Raw genomic sequence first — 26,184 nt, 5'->3', positions numbered from 1 at the left:
ATAAGAATTAGTGCTCAGCCATTTAGGAAAGGTGTTAGAAAACGCTTCTCCATGCAAAGGTTGGGGAGATTTGGAACTTGCTTCCTCAATTGGTAGTCGATGCTAAATCAGTTGTTAAATTTAAATCTGAGACAATTTTGTCTTAAGCAAGAGTATCAGGGAATATAGACCCAAGGCAGGCATATAGAGTTAGGCATGGGAAGAATTTCTTCTCTCTGATGGTTACGAAATTTGGAACTCCTTGCTACTGAGCATTCTGAAATCTATATTTAAGGCTGAGATACGTGGATTCTTGATCAGTAGGGGAATCAAGGAGTATGGGAAAATGCAAGAAAGTTATCAAGAGGAATATCAGATCAGCCATGATCCTATTTAATTATGGAGCAGGCTTGAAGGGCTGAATGGCCTACTCTTTGCCCTGTTTCTTACCGCCTCATGGTCTTAGCTGAAGCCTAACAACTGATTTGTAAAGGTTAATCATATCTTCCTTGATGTCTGCCCTTTTTCATAATCTCTGCATCTTATAAAACTAAGAATTCTAATTTTTACTTTTAACTGTGAAGTCAATTAACCATTCTGAACACAGTATTTCTTACATATAATTTATCAACTCTTATTTCAAGGACAAGACTCAAAACTAATGCAGAATAGTGGATTGTCAGCTTTTAAGCGAACTAATATAGATCGACTGATGAATATTCTTGTTTTGTGGGTAAGTACATGTTATAAGCCCTTTTACTTTCTTCAGGCTCAATCAATATCATATAAACAATCTGTGGTGGGGTATATTGCGAAGTTTGTGGCAAATCTTTTGAATGGAACCAACTAAATGGTCAAATGCAGCCTTGATGCCAAGAACAATAACTTACCTCTCTGGAACTCAACTCTTTTTTTCCTGTTTGATCCAAGGCAATAAAAGGTTAGGAGCTGAGTGGTCTTGGACATCAGTGGCCAGGTTATTGCTAAGTAGATACTGCTTGATAGCAATGTTGCTGACATTACCTCTCACTTTCACTAATGGTTGAGATTAGAATTATGAGGCAGTAATTGGCTGGGCTGGATTTCTCCAGGTTCTTGTATCCAGAAATAACTGAACAATTTTCCACATTGCCAGGTAAATACTACTTTTGCAGCTGTGCTGGAACAACTTGGCTAGGGGTGCAACATGTTCTGGAGCACGTCTTTACTGCTATTTAAGGAATGTTGCCACAGCCTTCGCAGTATCCCATGCCTTCAGTCATTTTTTGATATTACATGGCATGAATCAAATTGGCTGAAGACTGATGCATGTGATATGGAGACCGCAGTAGGAAGTGAGATAGATAATTCACTTGGCACTTTTGGCTGAAGATGATTGCGAATGCACCAGTTATCTCTTGCCCTGAGTGCTGGTCTCATTTATCATTGAGAAAGGCAACATTTGTGGAACTTCCTCCTCCAGTGGGTTCTTTAGATGTCCAGTACCATTCATGACTGGTTGTGGCCAGATTGCAAAGCTTATCTGTCATCTGTTGTTTGAGGAGTTACTTAGCTCTGTCTGTTACTTGCTGCCAATCTGTTTGGCATGCAGGGAGTCCTGTTTTGTAGCCCCACTAAATGCTGTATCTCTTTGTGTGCTTTATAACTTTATGACACCTCATTTTTAGGTGTGCCTCCTGCAGTCTTCAGATATGCAGAATAAAGGTCAGCTTTGAAAGCAAAAACATGAGAACAAGATGCTTACTTTTGGCGAAAGAATGAATATCAAAATGAATAATGGAGTTTATAACCTGAAGTAGTTGAACTCAGTACAGAGTCTAATAAGTGCCTGAATGAAAAATGAATTGTTTTGGGTTTAACTAGAATACTGGAACAGTCCGAGGACAGAAGTATGAGCATGAGAGCAAGATGATTAATTGAAATGACAAGCAACCAAGGTTATGCTTGCCATCAAAAAGATGATTTACTGCAAATTATTGCATTGAGAGCAGTGAAGTACAATTAAATTACTGCTTCAACTAAAAGAAGTGTTTGGACCTTGGGCAGTGAGGAGGAAGTAAAAGGCCAAATGTAATATAACCTGTGGTTCCATTGGAAAATGCCAAAGAAGGGGGTTTAAGTATTGGAAATGTTTTAAAAGTGGTCCAGGATATCATGGAGGAAATGTTCCTTCGAATGCTAACATGGGAAGGGAGGGAGAGAAATATTTAGAGTCATAAAGTCATACAGCATGGAGACAGACCCTTTAGTCCAACTAGTCCATGCCGACCATGATCCCAAATTGCAGTTGTCCCACCTGCCTGCATTTGGCCCATGTCTCTCCAAATCTTTCCTATTCATATACTCATCCAAATGGCTTTTAAATGTTGTAACTGTACCTGCATCCACCACTTCCTCTGGCAATTCAACCACCCACTAACCACTCTCTGTAAAAAAAACTGCCTCTCTTGTCCTTTTTAAGTTTTTGTCTGATCACCTTAAAAGTATGCACCCTAGTTTTGAACTCCTCCATCTTAGGGAAAAGACCTTTGCTATTCACCTTATCTATGCCCCTCATGATTTTATAAACCTCTAAAACCATCTATAACATGTTCTGCTACCTCAATGCACTTTTGTATGTATAATCTCTCTGTATAGCATGCGAAATAACACTTTTCACTGAAGCTCAGTACAATCAATCAATCAATAAGTTAAGCCCTCAACCTCCTATGCTTCAGTGGAAAAAGTCCTAGCTTATCCAGCCCATCTTTATAACTCAAACCTTCCATTCACGGCAACATCCTAATAAACCTTTTCTGAACCCTTTCTAATTTAATGATATTTAACCTTCTCCAATTTAATAAAATCCTTATTATGCAGAGCAACCAGAACTGCAAATACAACTCCAGAAGAGTAATGTCCTGTGCACCATCAATGTGATGTCCCAACTCCTATAGTCAAAGGTCTGAACAATGAAGGCAAACGTACTAGATATGATGCAAATTTCAAAGAATTATGTTCCTGAACCCTTAAGTCTCTCTGTTCGACCCATGGTCCTACCATTAATTGTACAAGTCCCTTTTTCCTAGGATGGTGACGTCAGCTTGTATGAGAGGGCATAACTACAAATTGAGGGGTGATAGATTTAAGACAGATGTCAGAGCCAGGTTCTTTACACAGAGAGTGGTGAGGGCGTGGAATGCCCTACCTGCTAATGTAGTCAACTCAGCCACATTAGGAGATTTAAACAATCCTTAGATAAGCACATGGATGATTTTGGGATAGTGTAGGGGGACGAGCTGAGAATAGTGCACAGGTTGGAGCAACATCAAGGGCCGAAGGGACTGTTCTGCGCTGTATTGTTCTATGTTCCCCCCTTGTTTGTTTTACTAAAAGCAAATACATTGCATTTATCCAAATTAAACTGCATCTGCCACTCCTCAGCCCATTGACCCAATTGATCAAGATATCTTTGTAATCGTAGTAAACCTTACATAGAACATCACAGTGCAGTACAGGCCCTTCAATCCTCGACTTTGCACCGACCTGTGGAACCAATCTGGAGCCTATGTATCCTACACTGTTCCATTTTCATCCATATGATTGGGGAGTTCAAAACTAGGGGGCATATTTTTAAGGTGATCAGAGAAAAACTTAAAAAGGACGTGAGAGGAAGGTTTTTGTTTAAAGAGAGTGGTTAGTGTGTGGTTGGACTGCCAGATGAAGTGGTGGATGCAGGTACAGTTACACTGACCACTTAAATGCCCTTAAAGTTGGCGAGTCTAGTACTGTGGCAGACAGTGCGTTCCACGCTCCTACTACTCTCTGAGTAAAGAAAGCTTCTTTACTGTCCACTATACCACCATTTTTTGGTATCATCCGCAAACTTACTAAGCATACCTCTTATATTTTCACCTTATAAAGATGACAAAAGTGGACCCAGTACTGATCCCCATGGAACACCGCTGGTCACAGGCCTCCAGTCCAAAAAACAGCCATCCACCACCCTCTGTCTCCTACTGTGAAGTCTTTTTTTTTAATCCTATTGGCAAGCTCATCCTGAATCTCGTGAGATCTCAGTTTCCTAATCAGACTACCATGCAGCATCTCATCAAAGGCTTTCCTAAAGTCCAAGTAAACAACATCTACCATTCTGCCCTCATCAATCTTTTTAGTTACTTCCTGAAAAAGCTCAATCAAGTTTGTGAGACTTGATTTCACTCACACAAAACCATGCTGACTATTCCTAATCATTCCTTACCTCTCCAAATGCATGTAAATCCTATCTTTCAGAATCACCTCCAACAACTATAGACTCACAGGTCTATAGTTCCCAGACTTCTCCTTAATAGTCTTTCTTAAATAAGGGCACAACATTAGCTACCCTTCAGTCCTCAGGCACCTCACCTATGGCTATAGCTGATATAGGTATTTCTGTTAGGGGCCCCGCAATTTCCTCCCTAAATTCCCACAGCGTCTTCGGATGCACTTGATCGGGTCCTGGAGATTTATCTACCTTTACGTTTTCCAAGACCTCTAGCACTTCCCCTGTGGTAATGTAAACTGTTTTCAAAACATCAGTATTTATTTCCTGAGTTCTCTAGCCTCCATTTCTTTCTCCACTTTAAAATCTGATGCAGAATATTCATTTCATACCTCTCCCATCTCCTGAGCTTCAAGACAAAGATGAAGTTGTGGATCTTTAAGGAACCCTACTCTCTCCAGTTCTTTTTTGCTCTTAATGTACTCATAGAATTTCTTTGGATTATTCTTAAACTTATCTGCCAAGGCTATCTCATATCCTCTTTTGCCTTCTTGATTTCCTTCTTAGGAATGCCCGAACCTCTTCAAGAGATTAATTTGATTTCAGATGTCCATATCCAATACCTGATTCTTTCTTCTTCATGACTAGAACCTCAATATCATTATTCATCCATTGTTCCCTAATCTTACCAGTCTTACCCTTCACTCTAACTGGAACATAATACCTCTTTGAACTCTCATTATCACACTTTATCAGTCATGCCTTTACCTGCGAACAGTCTACTCCAATCAACTTTTAAAAGTTCTAGTCTCAGACCATTGCAATTCACCTTACTCCATTTAAGAATTTTTACTTTTATGGAAGATTTATCCTTTTCCATAACTATTTCAAAACTAATAGAGTTATGATCAGTAGTCCCTACTAACATTTCAGTCGCTTGCCCAAGAGGCTTTGCTTCTTCTCTAGTAGGAACATTTACATATTGATAAATGCAATTTTCTTAACACATTTAACAAATTCTTCACCATGCAAACCTTTAACACTATGGCAGTCCCAGTCGATATTTGGAAAGTTAAAATCCCCTACTATTACAACCCTTATTCTTACATATATCTGAGATCTCTCTAAATATTTGCTTCTCAATTTCTCTCTGTCTGCTGGGGGGGTGCCTATCGTACAATTCTGTCACGGTGATCATCTCTTTCTTATTTCTAGTTTCAACCTATCTATTTTCACTGGATGATCCCTCAGAGATATCCTCTCTAATTACAGTGGTAATGTTTTTCTTAATCAATAATGCCACACCCCACTCTCTCTTGCCTACCTTTCCACCCTTCCTATAGCATCTAAAACCCAGAAAGGTGAACTGCCAGTCCTGTCCTTCCCTCAGCCAAGTTTCTGTAATAGCTATGACGTCTCAGTCTTATGTTCTGGTACATGCCCTGAGTTCATCAGCCTTACTTGTAAGACCCCTTTCATTAAAATGAATGCAGTTTAATTCTTTAGAGTTACCTGATTCTCTGACTTACTGTTGTCTTCCTTTTCTAATTAACTTGTTCTTTTCTGATTCAGAACCATCCTCATCTGTCTTTCTATGTTCACCGCTACTTAGGAATTTCCCCACCTTCCTCTCTAATAATTTACAGACTCCTGAAATAGGACTAACAAATCTCCATGCTAGAATATTGGCCCCTTTTCAGTTCATGAGAATGAGTCTTTTCCATCCAGAAGAGATCCCAATGATTGAAGAGTGTGAATCCCTGGCTGTTGCACCATCTCTTCAGCCATTGACTTATCTGCCCTGTCCTTTTATTCCTTCTCTCATTAGGACTTGTCACTGGGAGTAAACCAGAGATTACTACTTTTGAAGTTCTGTTTTTTTAAACTTCTACCTGACCTCTCATGTTCACTCTGCAAAACCTTAAACCTTTTCCTAACTATGTCGTTCCTACCAATACGTTCATCAATTTCCAGCTTCTCACTCTTCCCTTTGACAATATGCTTCAAACATTTTGAGACATCCTTAACCTGGCACCAGTAAAGCAAGGTTATCGAGATAGAAGAGTCCCCTGTAACAATTATTCTCTTAAATCTTGACAAACCCTGCTTAACATAAGATTCATTCTTTGTGCTCAAGATCTGACTGCCACTTCTATTTTCATCGGAGAGACTATCTTCTTTAACAGTAGCCAAAAAGGAATAACTGTTTGAGAGAGAAATATCCACAGGAGATTTCTGAACTATCTTCTTACCTTTCTTGACAATCACCTATCTATTTGACTGACCCTGCTATGTAATCACTTCTCTATGTCTACCAGTCATCACACTGTGTCTTGAATGCCGTCAGTGACATTAAGTCCAAAAAGAAGAAGCTCTCAATAGCACCTTATATATAAAAATAAATTTCCCTTTAATGGTGGAAAGATGTGTTTGGAAGTGTCAGAAATAAGAGTGGAAGATCCTTTGAATACAGAGGCAGGTGGTGTGGAAAGTTAGTACAAGAGAATCCTGTCATGATTCTTTGAGGGAGGGCCAGGCATGAGGGCAGATGTGTTGGGGAATGGGTCAGGCATGGTTGTGGTTCTTGTCAAATATATGAGGGATAGGAGATATTCTTCGGCTGAAGTAAAAAGAAGACATGTCATGAGTGCCAATTTGGGGGGTGGCATCACCATAATAGATATGATGCTGAGGGAGAAACTGAGAATGAAATGGAGTCCTTATAAGAAGCAACATGTCTGGTGCAGTGTAGTTGAGGCAGCTGTAGGAGTCACTGAGTGGTAATTAATGTTAGTAAACAGCATATTGCTGGAAATTGAGACAGAGAGGTCAAAGGAGGAAAGGTGGAGTCAGATGAACAAGATGAAGATGAGAGAAGGATTGAAATTGCAATCAAATATTTTGATATAGTCATCAATTTAAGAATTTTGGTTGGTGCACCAGGTAGCATCGAAACAAGGAATATTTTACAATCCCTCAGAAACTTGGCTTAACAAGTGGATAGCCATAACCACATCCTTCATTTGGATGAAAAGTTAACCGAGAAATTGTTCCATACAAGAACAAGCTCAGCTCGGCAGAAAATGGTGGAGTTGGGTAGTAACTGTTCAAAGATCCATTCAAGGGAAAAGCTAAGAGTCCTCAAACAGAACTGGTGGGAAATGTAGAGAGATTTGATGGCCATATTTAAGTTGAAATGACTAAGGATGTCAGGAAAATCATGAATGTAGGTTGGAGGAAGTCGCTCAAGGGGAAATAAATAGATTCACGATAGAAAGAAATAAATCCATTGGGTCAGAAACAGGCAGAAATGATGGGTCCGTCAAAGATATCCTGTTAGCAAATTTTGGAAAGGGGTAGAAACAGACTGTTTGTGGTTTGAAAATTATGAAGCAGTGGAGGGAAGCTTCATAGGAGATGAGGTAAGTGACAGTTGTAGATGGAATGACATGTTTAGTGGTTGGGAAGTTGGGATGAAGTGTCTTAGAGTTGGCATTCAGTCTTGAAAGTATATTAGTGAATGTGATGGGTTTTTGCAACAACCAGTGATAGTTGTCATGGTTAATGTTACTGAGGATATCTTTATATTCCAGATTTATTGATTAAATAGAAATGCCACAAGGTATCATGGTGAGATTTGAATGCATCCCCGGTTATCACCTGAGCTTCTGCATTATTATCTCAGTGACATTATCACTACTATCAGTATGCCACCATCTCCCCAGTGGTAGTATACAGCTGGGAGTAAGCTGCCCTGGAAATCTTCAACATTGACTCTGAGCCACACAGAATCTCATTACATCGGATTAAATTGAGCAAGAAAGCCTCCTGCTGAGCACCATCTACTGTCTCCCTCTTCGCAAATGAATCACTGCTGTTCTATGTTGTACACCCATTTGAAGAAACACGGAGGATGGAGGGCAGTGAAATTACACTGGGTGGGGTGTTCAATGTCCAGGATCACAAATGGCTGGGTAGCGGCACTGTGGACCGATCTGGTTGATCTATAAGGTAATAACAGCCAGCTTGGGTTAGAGGCAGATGATGTGAGAACCAACGAGGGAAAATTTTATATACATATATAGAATTCCTACAATTTGGAAACAGGCCATTTGGACCATCAGGTCCACAGTGACCCTCAGAGAGCATCATACCCAGACACATCCTGTACCTTATTCTGTAATCCTGCATTTCCCATGGCTAACACACCTAATTTACACATCCCTGAGCACTATGGGTAATTTAGTATGGTCCACCTTTGCACCTGCAGAAACCCACGCAGAGATGGGAGAATGTGCAAACTCCACACAGACAGTTGCCTGAGAGTGGAATCAAACCTGGGTCCTTGGCTCTTTGAGGCAGCAGTGCTAACTGCTGAGCCACTGTGATGCCACATTCTTCTCAAATTCACCTTCACCAGTGTTCTTGTTATAGAGAGCGAAGTGTCACTGCACTAGTAATCGTGAGCCTCAGCTAATGTTCTGGCAACATGAGTTTGAATCCTGCCTTGGCAGTTGGTGAAGTTTTAATTCAATAAGTGGAAATGTTGATGTAAAACCCATCTGGTTCTCCAATATCCTTTTGGGAAGGAAGTATGCTGTCCTTAATTTCTTTGGTTTACACGTCATTACTGACGGCAACATTGTGGGTAACTCTTAACTGTCCCCTGAAATGGCTTAGTGTCATCCAGTTCAAAGATTAGTAGAGAGTAGCAATAAATGCTGGTATTGCCAACAATGTCAATATCCCACGGCAGAATAAAGAAAAAAACTGTACCTGTCCACCTGAACAACCCACAGTCCTGCACATACAAAGTTGCGCCCTCACATTGAGGATACTCTTTATCGTGGTGTGTGGCCCAATCACTGTGCTAAATTAGATAGATTCTGAAAAGATTGAGCAACTCAAAAACTGAGTATCCATGAAGCCCACTGGGTCATTAGTAGCAACAAAATAATATTCAATCATAGTCTGCAATCTCATTGCTCCGCATGTCCCCCACTCTACTATTATCATCAACCAGGAGATCAACTCTGGTTCAGTGAAGAATGCAGGAACAACACAAGGCATACCTTAAAATGAGGTGTCAACCTGGTGAAGCAACAACATAAAACTACTTGTATGCAAACAACTGAAGTGGCACATGATAAGCAATCCTATAATCAACACACCATACCTAAGTTTAGTAGTCCTGCCACACCCAGTTGTAAATGATGGTAGGCATTTAAACAACTGTCAAGAGGAGATTGTTCCTCAAATATCCCTATCTGCACTGGAGAAAGAGCCCATCACATGAGGGCAAAAGGCAAAGTTGGAGCATTTGCATTCATATTTTGTCAGAAGTGCCCAGGGATGATCCACGTCAGCTTCCTTCAAGGTTTCCAGCATTTGTGAGGCCAGTCTCTAGTCAATTCGATTCAGTCAACGTGATATCTGAAAATACTTGAAGTCCTGGATACTGGAAAGGCTATGGGTCCCAACAACTTCCATATTCTCACAATCGTACCGAAAACCTCTGTTGAAGAACTAGCCCTGCCCCTAGCCAAGCTGTTCCAGTAAAGACACAAAACTAGCATTGACCAAGCAATGTGGAAAATTGCCTGGGTATATCCTGACCATAAAAGGCAGGATAAATCCAACCTAGCCAATCACCACCTTTTCAGGCTAATCTCAGCCATCTGCAAAGTGATGGAATCAAGTAGTGGTGACAGCACTAACACCCCACATCAGAATAAATAAATAAAGAAAAGCTGCAACAGGTCATAATAACATTTATAGGAGTGGCCACCACACACTCCTTGTAGATATAAGATGGTGTTATCAAGCTGAAACTGCTCAGCTCCAGCTCGCTTACTTATGCTTAGTTTGGGCCATTTGGCTCATTACAGCCTTGTCCAAGCATGAAAAAAAGAATTGAACTCTTGAAGTGAGGTGAGAGTGACTGACCTTCACATCAATCTGCAATTTCCAGAGGATGGCAGCAAGGATCCTTCGCAAATTGGAATCAATGAGGAGAAATCTTTCCATTAGTTGGAGTCATACCTCACAAAAAAATAGGATGTTTATGCTTGATGGAAGTCAATCATTTCAATCCCAGGATACTTCTATAGGAGTTCTTCAACGCAATGTCCTCAACCCAGCCATCCTCAGCTATCTCATCAATGGCTATCTTTCTACTATACAGTGAGAGTTAGGTATGTTAGATGGTGACTGCACAAGGTTCAGTACCACTTGCAACTCCTCAGAATCTAAAACGGTCCTTAACCATATTCAGCAAGACCAAGACAACATTAAAGCTTGGGCTAATAAGTGGCAAGTGATATTCACAACACAAAATAGGCAATAACTATCTCCAACAAAAAAAATCTAAAAATTGTGCTTTGATATTCAAGGTATTACCATTGTTGAATCCCTGCTTATCAAGATCCTGGATTTCCTTAATGAGGGTGATGGCCCACTGATGTTGTTGCTAGATTATTTATCCAGAGACCGTGGCTAATGTTCTGGGGACCCGGTTTCAAATCATTCATCAACTGCCTTCAATTAACTCCCTGCACTACCAATGCACAATAGTAGCAGTGCGTGTCATATGTAGGGTGCATTGTAGCTTCTCACTAAGGCTTCATCAATAGCACCTCCCCAATCCACTACCACTATAACCCAGAAGAACAAAACACTAGAGGTATGGAAACATTACCACCTACAAGTTTCCTTCCAAGCCACTCACAATCTTTACTTGGAACTATATCACTGTCATTAGGTCAAAATTCTAGAAAGCTTCCCTAACAGCCCTGTGGATGTACCTGCACTCCAAGAACAGCAGATGTGCAAAAAGGCAGCTCACCATCACTTTTTCAAGGACAATGAATATTGGTCAAGTTATCGAAGCCCATATCTCTTGAATAAATAATATTAAAAAATTACATCTCCTGTCCTCATTGTTCTACTTGGTAGAGATCAGGAGGTGAGAATGCATTGGCAGGTTTCTATTGTGTATTTGCACACGATACATACTGCTGAGGTTGGTGTGTTTGTGGAGCCTCCTTTTCTACTTAACTGTTTAATTGTTCACCACAATTCAAAACTGGAATGCAAAACTTTGATCCAAGCCATCGTTTGTAAGATTTCTTCATGCTGCATTTACTGTTTAGCTCTTTTATATACCAGGGTTGTAGCTTCACCAGGTTGCCCATTCCCCAGTTTAGATATGTCTCGTACTGCTCCTAGTAATATCTCTCTTACACTTCTCATCAAACTATAATTGGTCCCCTGGCTTCATGGCAATGGTAGCTTAAGCAATATTGCAAACCATAAACGATAGAATGTTGCTGAATATCTTCCTGCTGTTGCTGGCCAGCAGTGCTTCATGGACACCCAGCTTTGAGCTACTAAGTCCATTCTGAATTTATATCATTTAATACTGTGTTAGTACCACACATATGATTAACAGTGTTCTCAGTGTGATGACAATATTTGATCACAGCAGCAATTCTGCAGCGGCTAAATATCAGTGGGATTTCACAAGCAATGCAATTAGTGGTGGCTGTCCCACTTCCCATTTAGTTAACTGAAGCCCTTAAGTGGCAGTCAAAGCTTTCTGCTTGTCCGAATCAAACACCTTGTCAGGATGTCGCCAGCAAAATGAACGTTCCTAGCTAGAAGAAATCACCCTCCCACTGTCCTCTTAATTATGCCCCCACTCCCACCCCCGTCCTCACTAGGGTTTGTCTGATTGGATCCAGCTATACTATACCCTGATTGGTGAGTAGCCCATTGGTGGGGATTGGTGTTAGAAACATTGTGTTTTAGAATAACGGAAGCCTATTCAGTGTAAAATCCAGTTTGAACTTCCATAATCGCCAGAGACAAGGTTCTTCCTGATTTTCCAGCCAGTAGATGGGGCCATTAGCACCTCATATAATCCCATCATTATGCACTTAGGGCAGGTCTATTGCTACTATCTATAACTCTGGGCCTAGCAACACAGGTTCAACTCCTATCTGCTCCAGAGCTGTGTACTAATATCTCTGAACAGGTTGATTAAAAATATTTATGCACTTAAGAGAAAGGCATCTCACAATAAATGCTGTTACAATTTAATTTGTATCTTCTGAATTTGAAGATCATAGGCTAGTTTAGAAGAACCTTTACCTGGGGCATGTTGCTGAAAAAAGAGAGCTAGGGTCCAGGTGCATAGTTCCTTGAAAGTGGAGTTTCAAATAGACTGGATTGTGAACAAGGCGTTTGGCACACTTGCCTTCATTGGCCAGTGCATTGAGTAAAGGAATTGGGAGGTCATGTTGCAGTTGTACAGGGCATTGGTTAGGCCACTTGTGGAATAGTGCATTCAATTCTGGTCTCCCTGTGATGGAAAAGCTGTTATTAAACTTGAAAGGGTTCAGAAAAGATTTACAAGGATGTTAGTTAGATTGGAGGGCTTGTGTGTTAGGGAGAGGCTGAATAGGCTAGGGCTTTTTAACCCTGGAGCATCAGAGGCTGAGGGGTAACCTAATAGAGGTTTATAAAATCATGAGGGGCATGGATAAGGTGAACAGCCAAGCTCTTTTTCCTAGATTAGGGGAGTCCAAAACTAGAGGGCATAGGTTTAAGATGAGAGGGGAAAGAGTTAAAAGGAACCTGAGGGGCAATGTTTTCATGCAGAGGGTAGTGTGTGTGTGGAACAACTACCAGAGAATGTGGTCAAGGTGAGTACAGTTATAATATTTAAAATGAATGGGTACATGAATAGGAAGGGTTCCGAGGGATACGGACCAATTGTTGGCAAATGTGACTAGATCAGTTTAGGATATCTGGTCAATGGGGATGAGTTGGACCAAAGAGTCTGTTGCCATGTTATATGACTCTATAAAGCTCTCTTCTAAAACAAAATTCATATACATCTTAATGTATCTATGTGCTTTAAATAGTCACTTTTTTTGGCTGGGCAGTAACATCCAATGGCAGTAATGTCCATGAGGGTTCTCTGGATCTTCAACCTAACTTTGGAAGATTAATGTAAGCAGCAATTTGTCTTAGGTTTCTACGAGTATTTGAGAACCCCACCATTTAAATCCACATATTTACAGGTGGGTATTACTTACGACTGATGTCAAAATAATATTGATGATTTGTCCTGTGATTTTCAGATTTTTGGCTTCCTCATTGTGATGTGTACAGTTCTGGCTATTGGAAATAGTATCTGGGAATCTCAAAAAGGATACTACTTTCAGGTCTACTTGCCATGGGACGTTGATACGCCAAATGCTTCATTTTCTGGATTTCTTATGTTCTGGTCGTATGTGATAATTCTGAATACAGTTGTCCCAATATCCCTTTATGTAAGGTAGGTTTATTTTTAAACTTTCAGTCCAGTTTTATTTAAAAGTTCTTTGAATGCATATGTCATTCAAAAATGTTGTAGGAGTATAACATAAAACCAGTATCTGTTTTTATATTTTGATCTTTCTCAATGTCTAATTCTTTTAATCCTTTCTTCTCTTTCTTACTGACATACTTTTGTTATCTTTTTATCTGTTTGCCTATGACTCTCTTTGTAATTATCTTCACATCTACTTTTCTGTTTTCTGCACTCCTATCACAGTTGTATCGTCCATTCAATGCTCTACATCATCAAACTTTTTATTCATTCAACTTTCTCTTTCTAGAATTTGTTCATTCCTTTTATCTCCATTTCTTTAAAGCTCTCAGTTTCTCTGAAAGTCACTTGAAACGTTTCTCTATATCTTTAAATCTGTTTCTTAGTTTCTCACCTTTTCGTGGATCTGTTTGCATTTTTTATATTTCTCTCACACTTTATTTTTTCATTCAACCTCCCATGTAAGTAACAAAGTTTTGTTGTCAGGCACCATTTATGTTCTGTGTAGCCACTTGAATTACATCATAAGGACATAAACCAATGCATTCTCCTAATCTTGCATTGAACATCACCTAGGGTGTTTTGTTAGTTAATGTATTAGTTAGTCACTGAAACGTGCATATGAGTCTCCAGATGTCCTTTAACAATAGAACAAGTCTATGCATATATAAAATCAACCAAGCTTTGTAATATGTATTACTGTTAGTAAGGTCTTAACAAAAAAAAATCAAAACAATGTTTCATCTTTTTTCTTAACGCTACCTGATACATAGACTAAATCCAGAGAATGATGCTCCTGACTCATTTCCTTTTGTTTTGACTGAAGTCCTTCTGGTTTCTTCTTGAACTGTAGAAACAATTTTACATCCTGCCTACATCTGATGGTATGAATCTTCCACAATTCTGAGTGCCTGATATTTTTCAATTCTGACAACTTGATTATCTCTACCTCAAACTATCCTGATTTATACCCTGCTGAGCTTTTCCAGCAACTTCTGTTTTTGTTTCTGATTTAGAAGTTTTACAAGATGAAAAAACACTGCTGCACTGACTGGTTTCCTCTGAACAAAACTAAAAAATTTCCTTGCTCTGAGAAAACCTGCTTTTTTCTGGAACTAAAGACTTGTTTTCTTCTGAACTGAAGTCAAAACCGGATTTGTTCTGATTACTGTACACATCATAAACTCAAAAGCATTATCATTTTATTCCATGAACGTTGTGCAAGCCTGTCAGGCACTTGACTGCAGACATATATCTTATTGGAGCTTGTATATTTAGGTCATTGCTACAGAATCACTTTCTGATTTTTTTCAAGAAAACTTTCATAGCCCTAACCCATATCCATCTGCCTCTCTATTTAAAAGAGTCCAAATCTAAAAGTATAGTATCTGTACTACAAATTTCATTATACCTCCCTGAAAAAAAAGTGTATCCTTAAAAGGCATGTTCATTTTCCATCAAAAAGTCATTCTCAACACGATTTCCACCGAACATATACAGTAATAATAAGTTTACATTAAATATGTAGTTTTATGGTGCATGCTAATCAACAGTTTCTTCAGAGTTATTGTTAACTGTAAATGTAGAGTCAGCTCAAAATGGACAATTTTAAATTTTTAATTCAATTCAATTTTCAATGGACAGGGGGTTTTTAGCCCTGAATGATAGGGCTATGGCAAGAAGTTTGGGGAAGTCAGATGAGATGTCTAACGAGGCTCCACTTCATGTCAAAACTCAAATGTTGTATTTTCCAATGAAGTCCATACACCATAAGATGTAGGAACAGAAGAAGGCCACTCAGCCCATTGCGTTTGCTCTCCCATTCACTGAGATCGCGGCTGATCTGATAATCCTCAACTCCACTTTCCTGCCTATCTCTATAACCCTTGATTCACTTATTGATTGCAAATTTGTCTATCTCTATATTAAATGTACGAAATGCCAGCCTCAACAGCCTTCTATGGTAAAGAATTCCACAGATTCACCACCCCCTGAAAGGAGAACTTCCTCCTCAGCTCCATCTTAAATGTGTGATCCCTATTCTGATATTATGCACCCTGATCCTAGACTTGCCCACAAGGCGACACACAGCTGTGGTCTTACTCGTGCCTTGTGTAGTTTCAGCAAGACCTCCCTATTTTTATCACATACAAAAGCAGAACGTGCTGAGAAACTCAGATTTGGCAGCATCTTTTCGGAGAAAAACAGAATTAGCATTTTGAGTTTGTTCTGATGAATGGTCATTCTGTTGAAATACCAACTCTGCTGCCACACCTATTGATTCTCTGCAGCACTTGTTTTTCTGTCAAATCTTCCCTGAGAAGTAAAGGCCAACATTCCATTTGCCTTTCCTATTTCCTGCTGATGCCAGCCTTTTGTGATTCATGCACAAGAACCTTTAAATCCCTCTGTGCTGCAGCATTCTTAAGTCTGTTTCCATTTAATTAATATTTTATTATTTAATTATTCCTACCAAAATGCTCTCACATTTTCCCACATTATATTCATCCAGCCAAAGTGCTGTCCACTCACTCAGCCTGTCTATATCCTTGTGTAGACTCTTTGTATCATCCACACTGCTTGCCTTTCCAACTGTTTTTGAGTCATCCGCTAACTTGGCTGTTGTATAGCCACTTCCTTCATCCAAATCATTAATATATATTGTAAGTAATAGTGGCTCCAATGGTGATCTGAGTAGCATTCCAGTAGTTACAAGGTAAAAGCTGAGGGGATGTGTCTCCTTAAGGGAGAGTCTTGGACCAGAAGGCATAGTGTCAGGATAAAGAGGCACCAATTTAAGATTGAGATGAGAAGGATTTTTTTCTCTGAGGGTTGAGATTCTCTCAGAGAGCTGTGGGGACAGAATATTTATGAATATTTAAGGCTGAGATAGATAGGTTCTTGATCAGTAGGCGAATCAGGGTTCTGGGGCAAATGCAGGAAAGTTTCAGGTTGCCATCCTGAAAATGCCCCCTTAAGCCCAACTCTGTATTCTCTTTATTAAGTAAACCTATACTCATGCTAAAATACTACCTCCAACACCAAAGCTCATATCTTATTAGGTAGCCTTTTGGGCAGTACATTATTAAATGTCTTTTTGAAATCCAAATATATTGTGTCTACTGATTTCCCCTTTATTCTGCTTGTTACCTCTTTAAATAACTTTGTCAGACATGCTTTTCCTTTCATGAAACTGTGCTGCCTGTGTTTGTTTTTATTATTTATTTCTAAATGCTATGCTATTATATTCTTGAAAGTGGACTCTAATAGCTTCTCCAATGGCAAATTTTACACAAACTGGTCTATGGCTAGCTACCTGAAGTGTCTCCTTTACTTTTTGAATAAGGATGTTAGATTGCAGTTTTCCAATCCTCCAGGACTATACCAAAGTCTAAGAATTTTGATAAGATGGATACATGTGCATCTGAAATCTCTATAGCTACTTTCTTTAAAATCTAGGATGCAACTCATCAAATCCAGAGCTCCCTTTAGTTTCCTTAGAAGTGTTACTCTAGTGATAGTTGTTGTCTTCATTTTTAATCTTCACCACCACCTTGGACTCCTTGGTTATTTTGTAATTTTGGAATATTATGAGGGTCATCTATTGTGAAAATTGCTTTGCCATTTCTTTGTTCCCTGTTACTTTAATTTCCCCAGCCTCATTCTCGAAGAGACCAATGTATACTTTGGCCTCTCTTTTCCTTTTCATACATTCATACATTCATGTTAAATATAACAAACTTTTAATAGATATAGTAACTCAACATCATGAGGCCAAGTAGGCAATCCACAGAAGTAGAATTGTATTCCCAGACAAATGCAACCTCATTGCCCAGTATATCCCCTGATATACCATTATTATTAAGTCAAGGGATCAGACTGATTCAATACAAATTGCAGGAGGACATGCCAGAAGCAGCACCAGACGTATGTAAAAATGAGATGACAACCTGCTGAAGCTACAAAGCAGCAAGTGATAGATGGAGCAAAGAAGATTGAGGAAGGCAGGGCAGTAGACATTGTCTACATGGATTTTAGTTAAGCCTGATTAGTAAAGTTAGATCACATGGGATTTAGGGAGAGCTTGTCAATTGGATACGTAATTGGTTTGACGGTAGGAAACAGAGGGTGGTGATGGATGGTTATTTTTTGGACTGGAGGTCTGTGACCAGTGATGTTCCACAGGGATTTTGGTGCTGCGTCTACTGTTGTTTGTTATTTATTTAAACAATTTGGATGAGAATTTAGGAGACATGGTTAGTAAGTTTGCGGATGACACCAAATTTGGTGGTATAGTGAGTAGATTACAAAGGGATCTTGATCAATTGGGCCAATGGGCTAAAGAGTGACAAATGGAGTGTAATTTAGTGCCTTAGGTAGTTTCTTTTTAGATTACTTACAGTGTGGAAACAGGCCCTTCGGCCCAACAAGTCCACACCGACCTGTCGAAGCGCAACCCACCCATACCCCTACATTTACCCCTTACCTAACACTACGGGCAATTTAGCATGGCCAACTCACCGGCCTGCACATCTTTGGACTGTGGGAGAAAACCAGAGCACCCGGAGGAAACCCACGCAGACACGGGGAGAACGTGCAAACTCCACACAGTCAATCGCCTGAGGCGGGAATTGAACCCGGGTCTCTGGCGCTGTGAGGCAGTAGTGCTAACCACTGTGCCACCGTAATGTTGTAGAACAGAAAGATCTGGGATTCAAGTTCATACTTCTTTGAAACTTGCATCGCAGGTAGACAGAGTGGTTAAGGAGGTGTTTAGCACGCTTACCTTCATTGCTCAGATTATTGAGCATACAAGTTGAGACGTCATGTTGAGCTTGTGCAGGACATTATTGAGGCAATTTTTTGGAGTACTGTGTACAGTTCTGGTCACAGTGCTACAGTAAGGACATTATTAAATTGAAGAGGGTTCAGAAAAGGTTTACTAGGATATGAGCACGACTAGAGGGTTTGAGTTATCAGGAGAAGCTGGTTAGGCTAGGACTTATTTCACAGGGTTGTAGGAGGTTTGTAAAATCATGAGGGGTATAGATAAGCAAACGTCTTTTTCCTAGGCTGGGTGAGTTCAAAACTAAGGGGCCTATTTTTAAGGTAAGAGGAGATTTAAAAGGGACCTGAAGAGCAACTTTTTCACACAGAGAGTAGTTGGTATGTTCAATGAACTGTCAGAGGAAGTGGTAGATGCATTTAAAAGACATTTGGATAGGTACCTGAATAGGAAAGGTTTAGAGGGATATGGCCCAAACTCAGGCAAGTGGGATTAGTTTAGTTTGGGAAAATTGATCAACATGGATGAGTTGGATTAAGGGTCTGTTTATGTGCTTTATGACTCTCCCACTCTTTAAGTTATTGCAAAACTAATAAATCAGATCTGAGTTAATCCAATCAGTTCTGCAAAGTTTAGTCATGAATAGCAATGGGCAATTAAACAACCGACTGGAGGAGAGTATAAATGTCACCATCCTTAATAATAGGGGTGCCAAACACATCAGTGTGAGATAAGATTGAAGCATTTGTAAAAATCTTCAACCAGGTGTGCCATGTGGACAATCCATCTCTGCCTCCTCCAAAGGTCTCCAACGTCATAGATGCCAGTCTTTAATCAATTTGATTCACTCTACATGATATTGCAAAACAGCTAGAGCCACTGAATAGTATAAAAGGCTGTTTATAATACGACAAAGAATATTACCTTAATAACATTCTGGTAATAATACTGAAAACTTGTGTTCTAGAACATTCTGCACCCTTAAACAAGCTATTCCAGTACAGCTACAACACTAGCATCAAACCAGTAATGTGGAAAATTGCCCTGATAAGTCCAGTGCACCAAAAGGATGAATGCAACCAGGCCAATTACTGTAAATCATCACTAAAGGTTTTGAAGGTGTAATCAACAGTGTTATTAAGCAGCACTATCTTAGCATTAACCTGGTCACAGATGCTCAGTTTGGGTTCCACCAAAACCACTCATCTCCTGACCTCATAACAACTTCCATCAAGCATGAGCAAACTCCCTGAGGTGATGCCAACATGACTGCCTTAATATCAAGACTGCATTTGACAGAGTGTGCCAACAAAATGCAAGCCAGTGGGAATTGAAGCAAGACTATCTGCTGGTTGGAATCATATCTGAGACAGACCAAGATAATTGTGGTTGCTGGAGATCAGTCATACGCACTCCAGGACATTTCTGCAGGAATTCTTCAGGGTAATGTCCTCAGCCCAACCATCATTAGCGGAGTCATCAATAACCTTCCCACTATATCAGATTAGAAGTGTGGATGTTGCTAATGATTGCACAGTGTTTGACAACTGTTCAGATATTGAACATAAAACGTAACAGCGCAGTACAGACCCTTCGGCCCTCGATGTTGCGCCGACCTGTCATATCAATCTGAAGCCCATCTAACCTACACTATTCCATGTACGTCCATATGCTTGTCCAATGACGACTTAAATGTACTTAAAGTTGGCGAATCTACCACCATTGCAGGCAAAGCATTCCATACCCTTACTACTCTCTGAGTAAAGATTGAAGTAGTTGTTGTTCAAATGAAGCAAGACCTGCACAATGTCTAGATTTGGAATGTCATGGGGCAGGTCATAAAATTATCTGAATGCTTCAAAAAAGGATACTAGAAAGCATTAGTTATATAGAAAAGTAAAGAATTGAGAAAAAAAAATCTTTCCACAAAACTGTCAGGCAGTGACCATCTCCAAGAGATAATCTGACTTTCAATGGCTTTACCATTGCTGAATCTCCCACTATCAAAATCCTGGGAGGTACTGACCAGGAACTGAATTGGATGAGCCGTATGAACACCCTGTGACTATAAAAGCAGATCAGAGGCAAGGAACCTTACATTAAGTTACCCATTTCCTGTCTCCCCAAAGCCTGCCAATCTTCTATAAAGCACAAACCAAGATTGTGATAGGATACTTCCCACTTGCTTGGGTAATGGAACTGCAAGTACACTCAAGAAGCTTGACACCATCCAGGGCAAAGCAGCTTGATTGGCACCACATCCATAAATATTGAGTCACTTCACCACCAATGCTCAGTAGCAGCAGTGTGTACTATCTGAAATGCACTGCAGGAATTCACTGCAAAAATCCTGAGCACCTTCCAAACCCAGAACGACTACCATCCAGAGGATAAGGGCAACCAACAGATACAGGGAAACAGCACTACCTACAGGTTCCTGCCCAGCCAATTCACTAGTTGGAAAGATATTAACAACAACATTAAAATAATGGTCGGAGGGTCAGTGCTGAGGGAGTGGGGACTATCGGAGGGTTATTTCCCAGCGCTACTGTTGTGGAGACTCAAATCCAGAGAAAGGATACTTCTTTCTCAATTCTTTACTTTTCTATATAACTAACAATTTCTAGTTTCCTTTTTTTGAAACATTGAGACAATTTTATGATTCCACTCTGATTCTAATGGCATGAATCTTTCCAGTTCTGATGGCCCAAATGCTTTCAATTCTGAACTGAAAAAAGTTCCTGCTGAGAAAAAAAAACTGTTCTCCTTTGAACTAAATCTTCTTCTTCTGAACTAAAAGCAAAACAAAATGAATCGTTTTATTCTCTTTATTCTGCCCATCATAAACATAAAAGTGTACACCTTATTCCATTATCTACACCTTCCCAATCAAGCTTCCAGACTTAATTGCTTTTATATGTCTTCTTGGAACTGTTGCATTTCACTGCACCCATGCACATTCATCTGCTTCTCTTTTTTGAAAACAATCAAATCCAAAATTACAACATATATCATTACACATTGGCTTTTCATCCCATTGTTCTTTGGATGTTAGAAACACATTTTTGAGAGTTTGGTGCCTAAATGCTGTCCAGTTGAGCTTGGACTATCCACTGGGCAACTCTTAAGAAATTTTTTTCTAGCTGTTTAACTTTCACTTCTTCCAATCATCTAAAAAAAAAACAGTTGGGGTCTGAAACAGATTCTGATAAAGAACTTTTGCCAAGAACCAGAGAGAGTGGAGAAGGACATGGAAAAACTTAGAATTCAAGAGTGAATGCAGAGGAAGTAGCTGTATAAGGAGTACATGAATCTGGTTGGTAAAAATTACAAGCAAGTGGTCAGAGTTTACTTTGTGTATGATTAAGATCTTTTGAGTTGGCTGCATGAGAAAACATTGAATGAGAGACAATGATTTTTGTTCAGAGGACATTGGAACAGTTGACCATTCAACTGTGGGTGCACAGTGGCTCAGTGGTTAGCTCTGCTGCCTCACAGCACCAGGGACCCGGGTTCAATTCCTGCCTCAGGTGACTATCTGTGTGGAGTTTGCACGTTCTCCCCGTGTCTGCGTGGGTTTCCTCCGGGTGCTCCGGTTTCCTCCCACAATCCAAAAATGTGCAGGTTAGGTGAATTGGCCATGCTAAATTGCCCGTAGTGTTAGGTGAAAGGGTAAATGTAGGAGAATGGGTCTGGGTGGGTTGCGCTTCGGCGGGTCGGTGTGGACTTGTTGGGCCGAAGGGCCTGTTTCCACACTGTAAGTAATCTAAACAAAAACCTCTCTTCTGCCTCCGACACAATTTAGTATGATGCCTAATTTAGTGTCACCAGCAAATATGTGTTTATTTCTCTCTGTTCCTTCCTATACCTTCTTCAAATTTAAGGAGAAACTGAGGCCCTAGTGTGAATCCATGGAGGACAGCACTATTGCCATACTGGTGATAGCGTGCCTTCTTATTGTTTCATTTCTTCATTTCTGATCTCCTTTTGCATAAATGTAAAAAGAAAGAGATTAGCAAACGAGAAGAGAAATTAGAAAAGTAAGTAAAGACATCAAGGAATGATGGTGAACTTGTGGAGTCTGCAAGATTGATGCTTCGGCTTCAGCGACTTACAATCTATATTAATGCTTTAGTTAGGTGGCAATACAGAACCAGTGAAATAACACAAAGAAGCTGCAAAAAGGATTTAAACTGGTTAAAGGATTGGGCAAGAAGGTGGCAGACATTACATAATGTTGGGAATTGGAACATAGCTTAAAATTCAAAGACTAGTAAAATTGATTTTCACAAAGAAAACTGTTGTTTACTTAGCACGTTCTAGGACCAACAGGTGTTTCAAAGTGCTCTAAAGCCAATAAATTACTTGGTTTGCAGCACAGAGAAGAATCTGTCCTGGTCAAAAATAACCACCTAACTATTCTAATCCCATTTTCCAGCACTTGGCCAGTAGCATTTAAATGCTTTGTCATTGCAAGTGCAATCTAAATACTTTTTCAATGTTATGAGGGTTTCAGTGAGTTCCAGATTCCCACCAACCTCTTGGTGGAAAACGATTTTCATCACATCCTCTCTAAACCTTCTGTCCCATACCTTAAATTTATGTCCCCACTCATTGATTCCTCCGCCAAGGGGAAAAGTTTCTTCCTGTCTACCTCGTCTGTGTCCCTCATAATTTTATACATCCCAATCATGTTCCCACCTCAGTCTCCATTGCTCCAAAGAAAACAACCCCAGTCTATTGAAGCTTTCTTACAATTAAAACTCTCTATACCAGGCAACATTCTGATAAATCTGCTCTTCAGCACAATCACACTCCTTCTCTAATGTGGATACCAGAACTGCACATAATATTCTATCTGTGGCCAAACCAATGTTTTATACAGTTCCAGCATAAACTTCCAGCTCTATATGGATGTTCTGATAAAGGCAAGTATCCCATAGACCTTCATAACCACTTTATCTGGCTGTCCTGCTAACTCCAGAGACAGGTGTGCATGCAAACTAAGGTCCCTCTGATCCTTAGTTTTTCCCAGAGTTCTACCATTCATCATGTATTCCCTTGCCTTCTTTGTCCCACCCAAGTGCGTCACCCCGTACTTATCCAGATTGAATTCCATTTGCCACTTATCAGCTCATCTGACCAAATCACCTGTCTCCACTTTTAATCTAAGGCTGTCCTTACTATTTACCACCTCTCCAATTTTTGTATCATATGCGAACTTGCTGAAGAGCCCTCCTGCATTCAAGTCTCTAAATCATCTATGTATATCACAAACAATAAGTGCCCAAATACTGATTCCTGAGTAATGTCATTGGACCAGGCATCCAGTCACAAAAATACCTGTTGACCATCACCTTCTACTTCCTGCCACTTAGCCATTCAGTATCCAATTAGCCAAATTTCTTTGGATACTACAGGCTTTTACCATTCTATTAGAATCCCACATGACCCTTACCAAAAGCCTTGCTGAAGTCCAAGTAGACTGTGTCAACTGTATTTTCCTCATCTTCACATCTGGTTATCTCTTCAATAAATTTAGTCAAGTTGGTCAGGCATGACCTCCCCTTAACAAACCCATGCTGATTGTTTTTGAGTAATCCCTGCCTCTCCAAGTACAAATTAATTTATATCCCTCAGAATTGCAAATAATAGTCTTCCCATCACTAGAATTAGGCCGACTAGCCTGTTGCCTGTTTCCTAGTTTAGTTCTTGTTTCCTTCTTGAGTAAGGGTACTACATTGATTGTCCTCCATTCATCTGGCACCTCTGTACCGGCCCGTGAAGAATTGAAAATTATTGCTAATGTTGACTCCCTTGCCTCACTCAACATGCTGTAATGCATTTCATCTGGTTTCAGATGTTTATCTACTTTTAAGCCTGCCAGACTACTGAGAACCTCTTCTCTGTCTCTTCTTTAAGTATATCATAGTTTCCCTGATTTTGAGCTCCACATCATCACTCTCACTACTGAGCACCGACACAAAGTATTCCTTTAAAACTCCACCTTTGGCCTCTGGCTACACATATTGATTATCACTGTGGTCCTTAATGGGGCATAGGTTTTCCCGAGTTATCATTTTATTCTTAATGTATTTGTAAAATAACTTAGGGTTTTCTTTTCTTTTACCAACCATTATTCTTTCATGTCCCCTCTTTGCTCCCCTGATTTCCTTTTGAAGTTTTCCCTTGTATGTTCTGTATTTATCTAGGACTTCTGCTGTTTTTAATCCTTGTTATCTGCCATTAGCTTCCCTTTTCTCTTTATCCAATCCCATATGTCTCTTGATATCCAGGGTTCGCAGCAGTCATTGGTTTCACCCTTTGTCTTTTTTGGAACATGTTGACTCTGAACTCTCCCAGTTTCCTTCTTGAACGCATCTACTTCTCTGACAGAGATTTAAAAGTATTGGCTCCCAGCCCATCTGGATAAATCATACCTGATCTTATTAAATCACCTTTTCGCACTTCAGAACTGCGATTTCAGGCCCATTCTTGACCTTTTCCATAACAATCTTGAATCTAAAGGAGTTATGATCACTATCTGCAAAATGCTTCTGTACACTGATAGTGGTCCATCTTCATTACCTAAAATTAATCTAAGATTGCTCCTTCCTTTTGGGCCTTCTGCATACTAACTTAAAAAGCTCTCCTGGATGCATTTTAATAATGAGCTCCCTCTAAACCTTTCATACTAAAAACTACCCCAGATAATGTTAAGTAAGTTGAAATCTCTGACTATCACTACCCTATTACTTCTACACTTCTGAAATCTGTCTACATATCAGCTCTTCTATTTCCCCCATACTGTTGAGCCTATTGCATGATGTATCAGCTAATGTTTGCTCAGAAAATTTGCACAAATAGAAATGTGATAATGGCCAGATAATCTATATTTGTGATGTTGATGGAAGGATAAATATTGGGCAGGACACTGGGGATACCTCCCCTGTTCTTCTTCAAAATAGTGCCATTGGATCTTTTGCATACACCTGAGCAAGCAGATGGGACCTCCATTTAATGTCTCATCTGAAAGACTGCACCTCTGAGTGTGCAATACTCCCTCAGTACAGCATTGGAGAGTTTTGGATATTCTTGCAAACAAGTCACATGAATTTAATTTGTAGGTAAGCAAACAGTTAGGACTGCAAATGACATGTTAACATTTATTGCAAGGGAGTTCGAGTGTAAGAGTAAGCTAGATATTCACCAGTTGTGCAGTTTTGATCTTGTTTAGGAAAAACATGACTTTGAAGGAGTGGAACAAAGGGTCACTAGACTGATCCCCGTGCCACATAGGCTGTTCAGTGAGGAGAAAATGAGCCAATATTCAATGAACAATGTGTGGTAATCTTATTAAAATGCACAGAATTCTTAGAGGATTCCCACCTCAACATGCTTGGTTAGTTACTCTTACCTCTGCCTTTACAAATGTACATTGTCTGTTCCTAATCAATTCCGAAGGAATGATGAATAGTTCAGAGTGGAGCTTGTAGGTAGTGGTGTTAGCCCTTATCTGTTGCTCGTGTCTTTATAGATGGTCATAGTGTATGGTGTGGGGAGTTCTGTTTCAGGAGCCTTGGTGAATTTCTGTAGTGTATCTTGGAGCAACTACACATGACTGCTATGGGAAATTGGTGGTGGAAGGACTGAACATATGTGATGCGATGCCTATCAAGTGGGCTGCTTTGTCCTGGATGGAGTCATGTTTCTAGAGTATTGTTGCAGCTGCACTCGTCTAGGCCACCAGGAAGTATTCCAACACATTCCTGACTTATGCCATGAAGATTATGGACTACT

General features: G+C 39.9%; 1 protein-coding gene across 3 annotated transcripts in view; it reads left to right on the top strand.

The window, feature by feature from the left end:
• LOC122548976 (phospholipid-transporting ATPase ID) overlaps positions 1-26,184 on the top strand; it is a 272,266-nt gene that overhangs the window by 117,028 nt on the left and 129,054 nt on the right. For all 3 annotated transcript variants that reach the window (XM_043688030.2, XM_043688038.2, XM_087989438.1), the window contains 2 exons: positions 624-712; positions 13,369-13,565. In XM_043688030.2, the coding sequence (XP_043543965.2) occupies positions 624-712; positions 13,369-13,565 (286 nt within the window). The remainder of the gene's footprint in view (positions 1-623; positions 713-13,368; positions 13,566-26,184) is intronic.

This window comes from Chiloscyllium plagiosum, unplaced genomic scaffold (genome assembly GCF_037043375.1).
Source record: "Chiloscyllium plagiosum isolate Xiang-an unplaced genomic scaffold, Cpla_swu_hap1 HiC_scaffold_1, whole genome shotgun sequence".
Classification (NCBI taxonomy): domain Eukaryota; kingdom Metazoa; phylum Chordata; class Chondrichthyes; order Orectolobiformes; family Hemiscylliidae; genus Chiloscyllium; species Chiloscyllium plagiosum.
The sequence above is the reverse complement of the archived record's forward strand: the minus strand, read 5'-3'. Positions and strand labels throughout refer to the sequence as shown.